Source organism: Eupeodes corollae, chromosome 3, assembly GCF_945859685.1.
Source record: "Eupeodes corollae chromosome 3, idEupCoro1.1, whole genome shotgun sequence".
In the NCBI taxonomy this organism is placed as follows: Eukaryota; Metazoa; Arthropoda; class Insecta; order Diptera; family Syrphidae; genus Eupeodes; species Eupeodes corollae.
Genome location: NC_079149.1, coordinates 73,579,470 through 73,589,417, shown reverse-complemented (window position 1 = coordinate 73,589,417; position 9,948 = coordinate 73,579,470). Strand labels below are relative to the sequence as shown.

General features: G+C 35.6%; 2 protein-coding genes across 2 annotated transcripts; both read right to left on the bottom strand.

Moving 5' to 3' along the window:
* Nucleotides 1-310: 310 nt before the first annotated feature.
* LOC129950565 (uncharacterized) lies at nucleotides 311-4,924 on the bottom strand. The gene is made up of 3 exons (XM_056062494.1): nucleotides 4,793-4,924; nucleotides 2,472-4,014; nucleotides 311-318 (listed from the first exon to the last, which is right to left on the bottom strand). The coding sequence occupies exons 1-3, from the start codon at nucleotides 4,922-4,924 to the stop codon at nucleotides 311-313; spliced, it is 1,683 nt and encodes a 560-aa protein (XP_055918469.1).
* Nucleotides 4,925-7,451: 2,527 nt separating this feature from the next.
* Nucleotides 7,452-7,805, bottom strand: LOC129950564 (uncharacterized). Its single transcript, XM_056062493.1, has one exon. The coding sequence runs from the start codon at nucleotides 7,803-7,805 to the stop codon at nucleotides 7,452-7,454; it is 354 nt and encodes a 117-aa protein (XP_055918468.1).
* Between the last annotated feature and the right edge of the window lie 2,143 nt (nucleotides 7,806-9,948).

The window sequence follows — 9,948 nt, the reverse complement described above, 5'->3', positions numbered from 1 at the left end:
TTCGAATTTAAGGATGGAGGAGTTAACGCCAAACAAGCTTAAACCAGCAAAAAGCTGAATCGGCTATACTTCCGTTCCCGTGGGAACATTATTGGGTAAGCCATAGAGGAAATATATTATCTCTATAATATATTTCCTCTATGGGGTAAGCAGCGAACACGAGCGCTGCATTTGCTGACACAGCGTCTGGAAATAACACACGCCAGTTGCCGATATGCTGCAGTAGCAGGGTAGAATAAGTTATGTTAAGTTTAGTTTTAGAATTGTAATTTAGTATTAAGTAAATTGCGAACAAATAAAGATGTTTTTTTTATAATCCTTTAACAATAAATAATTTAATTTGTACACACAGAAAATAATGTAGATTTCATATTTTTGTTATTGTGCATTTAAATTTATTTTTTTATTTATTTTATTGGAGCTTTAAATTTAAAGTCCAGTAGTCTGTTTGATTTGAGATTTTATTATCAACGAACTTATGATTGGATTAAGTAAAAGAGAACAATTAAGAATTCATTGAAAATGTTCTAATTCTAACGATTGAGTATAAGAGGATATGTAAGAAACAAAAAAGTTAATTCGCAATAGTTTTCCAAAACTCTCCCTCAAAGCGAATTAGAAATACAATTGAAAATAATTATTAAATTCATTTAAATTATTGTTTATGTATTGTTTTTCGTTTGCATCTATGCAATTTGTTTTTATTTAACTAGTCTTTAGAGTTTACAAAATGTATAGTTAAGACATCTCCAATTGTGCAATCATTCATGAAAATATAGGTTAAATTAAATTTAAATCTTCGACCCTGTCGGCATCAACAAAACCTTCAAATTGTTTCCTTGTATTAAAATAATAATGGGGAATCCATTTTGGTGTTTCAAAAGTATAGGGCTGGAATTCGACATCTGTCAAACTAAGTTGTTAAACCAATTTTTTTTTAGTTCAAAGTCTGACATTTACGAAAATGGAACGCTTAACTTCAGACAAATAGTTAAAACCAACTAAAAGAATGGTGGTTCTGCCGAAGTGACATATTGAATTGTAAGAGGAGATTATAGTTTACATATCGTCCAACTACGCAAGCAATTGGCAAAATTGTGAAGAAATTTTAAGAGACTGGATTGCTTACAGATATTGTAAGGACTGCCCATCATGGTTTTGCTCGTACCACTGAAAATATCCTTGCTGTAAGTTAAAGTTTTGCCGAAGATCCGAATGTATCAATTTCTCAGGAATTAGGACTGTCTTTAGGCACATTATGGTGTATTTTGCATTTGGATCTACGCCTACATCTATTTACAGTCAAGTTCACACAGCTGACCAGCTGTCCAATCAGAACGTAGTAAATACATCGAATGGGTGCTTGAACAACAGGCGGTGGACGGAAATTTGTCGAACAAAATTTTCAGCGACGAAGCAGATTTCTTACTCGGTGGGGTGGGTATATTAATTAACAAAATTTTCGTATTTGGGATTGGGATTCTAAAATTAGTCAAGTAATTGAAGAGAGGCCATTACATCCACACAAATTTAACGTTTAATAGGCTCTTTGGCCGGAGGTCTGATTAGAGCTTACTTCTTCGAAAACGACTGTCACCGTCAATTCGGAACCTTATGGTTATATGATAACCGACTTTATTGTCTGCTATTGATGACTTGGAGAATATGGGGTTTTAACAAGATCGTGCCACAAGCCAAACAACTCGAGCGAATATGGCTTTATTGCAAGGGCAATTTTCTGGCCGCGTAGTTTCCCATCATGGCGATATCAACTGACCAACAAAATCATGCGATTTGACACCGTTGGAATTTTTGTGTGTGATGCTATGCGTTAAACCTTATCAAAAGATAATGTATTGACCAATGAATATATACTTATGTGTATAGGAAAAATTAGGTTTTCCTTCGGCTTTTTTGGTCACTTTGATCGTGGCAATGAAACAAGGTTGTTACATTAACTTTTCCCGACGTTTCGGCAGGGGTTGCTGCCTTCCTCAGGGGAACTTTATTAAACATGAAAAATAAAACACATAGTACAATATTGTGGACAACAAGAATAAGAAAAAACTTACAATTTAACAATTAAATTTTAAAACAATGTAAAAAAACACTTCTAATTAAGAAGTTCAGTCTATAACTACAAAAAAACAAAGAAAAAAGCTCTTATGAGGAAACAAGTGAGCAATATACAGATGATATACTCTGTGTGTCTTGCTTGCGATTCATATTGTTTTTGTTTTTCAGGATATGGAGCGTTTCGAGTGTATATCGCTTGGAAGTATGTTTTTCCGTTTGAAGAACTTTAACACAATCGAAATCCGGAGAATGACCTTTGTCTATTGAATGGGCCGCCAATGCGGTTTTAGCCAGGTTATTGTTTTTGATGTCAGATTTGTGGTTGGACAATCTTTGGCGCAAGAATTGTTTGGTGGTTCCGATGTAGCAAAGGTTACATGTTTCGTCAGGTTTACCTTTGCAGTTTATTTTATAAATCACATCAGTGCGTTTATCTCTGTCTATTTTGGTCTTTAGTTTGGTGAAAAGGTGTCTAATTGTCTGGTTAGATTTAAAAGCCAATCGGACATCTTGGATGTTTTTGGTGACAACTTGCTTAAAACTCTCAGCCAGTTTTGGAACGTAAACAATGCTTTTGAAGTATCCTTTGTTGTTATCCTCACTTTGTTGTTTAGCGCGTCTGCATTGTTGTTGTAAAATTAAGCCACGAATAATTGCTGGCGGGAAACCGTTGTCGCTTAAAATTTTGGTCACTTTGATGGTATTTGAATGGTGGAATCTTACGTCACTTAACGTAAAAACTTTGTTAATTAAATTGGAAGCTGTGTTGAAGATTATGTGTTTGGCTTGGTTGGACCGGAAGTTGATCAGACGTCCTGATGCTGTTGGTTTTTGAAACCAATCAAACGACAATTGAGTGTCCATACGGTGGATTTTGACATCAAGGAACGATATAGAACTGTTGTTTTCGTTTTCAACAGTGAACTGTAGTTTGGAGTGGAATCCGTTCAGGATCAATAATAAGTCTGCGACTTTATATTTGTCCATAACCGCAAATATGTCATCAACATATTTCACTATAAAATTTGGTTTTGCATTACATCCAGTTAAGCATTCGTCAAGTAAATGGTCCATTACCAAATCAGCAATAGTGGGCGAAAGAGGGTTACCCATTGGCATTCCAAAAATTTGTTTGTAGATAATGTCCTTAAACTGCAAATAGTTGTTGTCTTTTAAGCAAAAATCCATGATTTCAATAAATTTAGTTTGGCTGATTTTGGTATGTCTGCTAATCGTATCCCATTTCTTTTTAATAATATTAATAGCCAATTGTACTGGGATGTTAGTAAATAATGAAATAACATCAAACGAGACCAATACATCATTACTTTGTAATTTAACATTTCTCGCTTTGTCAACAAATTCGTAAGAATTTTTTACAGTGTATTTTGTTTCATTCGTCACTGATTGTAAAATTCTACCAACAAATCTGGAAAGCTCATAGCATGGTAAATTCAAAGATGATACAATTGGACGCATGGGCATGCTTGGTTTGTGCGTTTTTGGTAGTCCGTAGATAGAGGGAAGCTGCGCGGTGTATGTTGTCATTTTGTTCTTTTCCTTATCGTCTATGTGGTTGTTGTTGTTGAGCCACTTAACCAACTCATTGTTTCGGTTTTGTAGTGTTGTTGTTGGGTTATGTCTAACACGCCAATACGTACTTCGGTCAGAGAGAAGTACACTCATTTTGTCATCGTATTCATTACGCTCCATCGCTACAGTCACATTGCCTTTGTCCGCTGAGAGAATAATAATATTTTTGTTTCGCTTAAGGAAAGAGATAGCTTGTTTGTTGACATAAAGCACATATTTGGCAAACTGGTCGCTGTTTTGACTACGTTGAAACGAGTGCAACATATTGCCATACTGTGCTCTGATCAGTTCTTGTTCCTTTTCGTCTTTCACTTCTCGTATTACTTCTTCTCCATCAGCTATTAACTGAAACAGAGGGAATGTTTTTTTGTCTATTGGTAGCGCAAATTTTTTTCCCAATGACAAAAGCCATTTAATTTCTAAAGGAAATTTTATGGTGGTTCTGTTATCAAACCATTTTTCGTGGAATACGATGTTGAATTTTTTCCACAGAGCTGATTTTAAGTCGTCTATTTTATGAATGTTCGTTTGTTGTTTACTATTGTATATAGTATTAGGCTATTAATATTATTAAAAAGAAATGGGATACGATTAGCAGACATACCAAAATCAGCCAAACTAAATTTATTGAAATCATGGATTTTTGCTTAAAAGACAACAACTATTTGCAGTTTAAGGACATTATCTACAAACAAATTTTTGGAATGCCAATGGGTAACCCTCTTTCGCCCACTATTGCTGATTTGGTAATGGACCATTTACTTGACGAATGCTTAACTGGATGTAATGCAAAACCAAATTTTATAGTGAAATATGTTGATGACATATTTGCGGTTATGGACAAATATAAAGTCGCAGACTTATTATTGATCCTGAACGGATTCCACTCCAAACTACAGTTCACTGTTGAAAACGAAAACAACAGTTCTATATCGTTCCTTGATGTCAAAATCCACCGTATGGACACTCAATTGTCGTTTGATTGGTTTCAAAAACCAACAGCATCAGGACGTCTGATCAACTTCCGGTCCAACCAAGCCAAACACATAATCTTCAACACAGCTTCCAATTTAATTAACAAAGTTTTTACGTTATGTGACGTAAGATTCCACCATTCAAATACCATCAAAGTGACCAAAATTTTAAGCGACAACGGTTTCCCGCCAGCAATTATTCGTGGCTTAATTTTACAACAACAATGCAGACGCGCTAAACAACAAAGTGAGGATAACAACAAAGGATACTTCAAAAGCATTGTTTACGTTCCAAAACTGGCTGAGAGTTTTAAGCAAGTTGTCACCAAAAACATCCAAGATGTCCGATTGGCTTTTAAATCTAACCAGACAATTAGACACCTTTTCACCAAACTAAAGACCAAAATAGACAGAGATAAACGCACTGATGTGATTTATAAAATAAACTGCAAAGGTAAACCTGACGAAACATGTAACCTTTGCTACATCGGAACCACCAAACAATTCTTGCGCCAAAGATTGTCCAACCACAAATCTGACATCAAAAACAATAACCTGGCTAAAACCGCATTGGCGGCCCATTCAATAGACAAAGGTCATTCTCCGGATTTCGATTGTGTTAAAGTTCTTCAAACGGAAAAACATACTTCCAAGCGATATACACTCGAAACGCTCCATATCCTGAAAAACAAAAACAATATGAATCGCAAGCAAGACACACAGAGTATATCATCTGTATATTGCTCACTTGTTTCCTCATAAGAGCTTTTTTCTTTGTTTTTTTTGTAGTTATAGACTGAACTTCTTAATTAGAAGTGTTTTTTTTACATTGTTTTAAAATTTAATTGTTAAATTGTAAGTTTTTTCTTATTCTTGTTGTCCACAATATTGTACTATGTGTTTTATTTTTCATGTTTAATAAAGTTCCCCTGAGGAAGGCAGCAACCCCTGCCGAAACGTCGGGAAAAGTTAATGTAACAACCTTGTTTCATTGCCACGATCAAAGTGACCAAAAAAGCCGAAGGAAAACCTAATTTTTCCTATACACATAAGTTAAACCTTATCTGCATAAAAAACCATGTTTATGCAGATAAGGTTAAACTCTTGAGCACTTAAAATCAACATTCGTCAAGTTATGGCTGATATACAGCCAAATATGTGTCAAAAAGTGGGAGATGATTCTGGCCGTGTTGATAATGAAAATTAGTTAATGGCCAAATAAAGAACTGGTACTGCTCTCTGTTAGATCGGTTACACAATCCAAGCTGCTTACCAGGTTCTTACTGAGTTTGATTTTATCTATATTCCACCTTGCCAGTTTCTTGTAGAAGATGTAAAATAAATTTCCAACTGCTTCATACTGACTTATTCTTGAAGTTCTAAATTCAAATAAAGAGGCGACACATCCTTTTGGTGAAAAAAAGCTTCTTATGAAGAGCTAGATCTAGGATCATTCAAATAGTAGAATATCTATCTACTGGTGAAAACGTTTCTCTAAACAAAAAAAAAAACACAAAAAACTAGCTTAAGCCTTTAACCACCATCCGTGCCTTAAATATTCAAAGCTTCTTATGTTCGTCCTTCTCAACCCATCGACAGCAAATGTGTTAAACACCTTCGTGAAGCTCCACTAAAACCCATGTGTTGTTGGAAAGAAGGTAAGGTATTCTTAATCGAATGCGTTCTTCCACATAGAAGACACAGTAAGCAATAAAGCTGCTGACATAGTTTGGGGAATGCTTCTTGTTTCAATACAATTCAAAACATTATATTGTTTTCTTCGCCCTATTTTTAGCAAACGTCATCCTTTGGGGTAGATTCCAACAAGATTAATAGTTAAAGATGTGGTTCCGAAAACAATTAAAAACACCAAGTCAATTCGGTTCACAAAATATGTATAATTTTTTATTTGAGGAAAAGTACGTCTTACCAGGTTGGAGGTTATTATAAAAGAAATGTTAAATACCAACTTTACAATTACAATACAATAGAATACAAAAAATTGGATGAATTAGAGTGAATTTAAGAGTGGCTTAGTCGCCATCTAGTGATTATTTCAGCTTTGTAATTGGTATAAATAATTTTAAAAAGCATTCAGATTTGTCTTCAACATTACCGGCCCCCTTGCCGTGAAGCGGCTAAATAAATTCCTTAGCTACCCTAACATGTACGATTCTATTCCCAGCTAAATTTTATAACTAATTTTTTCAAAAATATTACTTAAAAACAAATAGTGTAGTGCAAAGTTAAATAATTATTATTGTTTCTTCCTTTTTTTTCATAACATTTCAAAACTATAGTTTTATAAATACTGGTATTTCAGGGAATATATCTTAAAGGATTCGTGTCGCGTTATTCAAATTCAGAAGATACTTCATTAACTAAAATAATCATTTTTTTTTAAATTGATAATATATCTATCTTATAACTAAATAATTCAATTAATGCATGAGTTTATAGATACTCCATCTAAAATACGGACTGTTGGTAGTTGAACAAAGTGTAAGTCGAATATTCGCAGTTGGTCTCACTTTGAATGCATAGGAAGAATACAAATCTTTGTTATTGGCCTTGTTATTTCGCCAAGCTTAGTTTTAGTTAATACAACTCTAACTTGTCCGTCAGTTCCTTGATATGTTTTGATTACACGCCCGAGACGCCATTCGGTCGAGGGAAGATTTTCGTTTTTGATCACTACAAGATCGTTGATTTTAACATTAGGTTGAGAAACTTGCCACTTATAGCGTTTATGAAGCTCTTTAAGGTATTCTTCTTTCCAACGCCGACAAAATTCTTGTTGGAGAAATTTTACTTTTTCCCATCTTTTGATAATGGACCAATAACTTCGGGTTCGGGAGCAGAAAGTAAAGGACCGCCACGCAGGAAATGACCAGGGGTTAACGCTAGTAAGTCATTAGGATTTTCTGACATAAGTGATATTGGTCGAGAATTTAAACACGCTTCTATACGGGCTAAGGTGGTTGAAAATTCTTCAAACGTTAGCTTGCTGTTTTCGAGAACTTTTCTGAAATGAGTTTTAAAGCTCTTGACACCGGCTTCCCATAAGCCTCCCATGTGTGGAGATCCAGGGGGAATAAAGTTCCATTTTAACCCCTGGATACTAAAGTTATCAGAAACTTGTTTTGAAGCTACTGCTAGCATTGTTTGAAATTCCTTTTTTAACGTGTTACTAGCACCAACAAAGTTGGTGCCGTGATCGGAAAAAGTTCCTTTGGAAGGCTCCTCCTTGTCACAAATCTCGAAAATGCAGCCAAGAAAGCTTTAGTAGATAGGTCACTCACTGCTTCGAGGTGGATAGCCTTGGTCGAGAAGCATACAAAGACACAAGTATATCCCTTTGTAATGCGGCAATTTCGTCCACTAAAGCTTTTTATATCAAATGGACCAGCGAAATCGATGCCTGTGTATGTAAACGGAGGCAAAAGGTTCACCGTTCATTAGGCAGTGCTGCCATTATCTGCTTTTGCATTTGTTTCTTATGAATTACACAAGTTTTGCAAAGACGTATTCGAGACTTAATTAGGTTTTTTACCTTTGGAATCCAAATATCATGTCTCAGTAATCGAAGAACCAGTGCATTCCCTCCGTGCATAGAAAGCTCGTGAATATAATCAATAAGGAGGCATGCGTAACGAGAATTATAAGGAATAATAATTGGATAACGTTCGTTATAAGAAAGAGAAGCATTACTTTATTAGAATCTAGAGATGGATTCAAAGATAGTATAGAACTTTTTCTGTGAATTGGTTTTTTGTCAGACAATAGTCGATATTCTGAAGAGAAATATTTTTGCTGCGCTATCCGCATGAGTTTATTTTTGACAAAATTTACTTCAGATTGACTAACGGTCCAAGTTTGAGGACGAGCAATCTTGTCCTTGTTTTTATATGAATGGTGAAAAAATCTATAAACATATGATAGCACTCAATGCTCGCGGAAGTGATGAAACCCGATCAAGAATATCTTCCATAGACTGGGTGCAAAAAGTCGCTGTGGGTTTATATTCTAAGTTTTCACTTTGTACAACCTCTGGATGACTTTGTACCCACTGCCTTTCTGGCTCCATGAGCCATGAAGGCCCTTTCCACCAAAGCGAGTTATTTTGAAGGTCTTGGGGTGATTTACCACGGGTAGCAGCTTGATTTTGTGCTGATTTTACATGTCTCTACTTTGTATCTCCCACGTTTTCTAATATTTCGGTTATTCTGTTGGCCACAAATGTTTTCCATGTTTGAGGTGACTTATTGAGCCAAGATAGAACAATGGAAGAATCAGTCCATAAATATAACTCATATGATTCATTTGGAAAATTTGGGACATATGTGTTTACGAGTTTTGATAACAGAACTGCTCCACATAGTTCCAATCGTGGAAGCGATACCTGTTTAATCGGATATATTCTAGTTTTTGCACATATCAAATTGGAATCGATACAATGCTCGCTTTCATAGATTCGAATGTAAAGAGCTGCAGAAAAAGCTTGCTCCGAAGAATCACAAAAACCGTGAAACTGAATCTTTGTCGCAGGCCTATAACCGGTCCAGCGAGCTATCTTAAAGTATTTTATTTCGGGTAAATTTTGTATGAAGTTGTTCCATTTTACTGCTGAAATAGGTGTGAGATGATCATCCAAGGATGTGCCTTCTGACCATATTTGCTGCATCAAGATTTTTGCAGTTATGATCACTGGTGCAAGCCATCCCGCTGGATCAAATAACCGAGAAATTTGAGAGAATACTTCTCGCTTAGTGCAAGATGAAGAAACTTTCAATGTTTGAGTCGTGAAATAAAAATAATCTTCTTTTCCATTCCACCGAACGCCTAGAGTTTTAACTGAACTGCCATTATCTCGATTTAAGAAGTGTTCACTTAAAACATGTTCAGGTGGCAAATGATTCAATAGATAACACTCATTTGAGGTCCACTTGCGTATTGAAAAACCTGCGGAGTTAAACGCAGCAATTAACTCGTCTTGAGATTTACGCGCTGTAAGAATGTCGTGAGCCCCAGATAACAGATCGTCTACGTAGAAATCTGACCTTATTATCTTCGAAGCCAGGGGGTATGTAGTTTCAATATCATCTGCCAGTTTAAGTAGTGTACGAAGTGCCAGGTATGGGGCACAGTTTACGCCAAAAGTGACCGTAAGAAGTTCATAATCTTCTATTTCAGAATATGGAGTGCTGCGATACAGAATACGCTGAAACGGTGTATCCCGTGCATCTACTAAGATCTGACGGTACATTTTCTCAATGTCGCCGTTAAACACGTATTTGAAAAAACG

Bases quoted from the DNA above. Each gene is read 5' to 3' on its own strand.
- LOC129950565 (XM_056062494.1), bottom strand. From the start codon at position 4,924: ATGCTTTTGAAGTATCCTTTGTTGTTATCCTCACTTTGTTGTTTAGCG. The intron at 4,015-4,792 runs GTATTTGAATGG...CCTCTGTTTCAG, and splicing joins AAATTTTGGTCACTTTGATG to TTAATAGCTGATGGAGAAGA.
- LOC129950564 (XM_056062493.1), bottom strand. From the start codon at position 7,805: ATGCTAGCAGTAGCTTCAAAACAAGTTTCTGATAACTTTAGTATCCAG.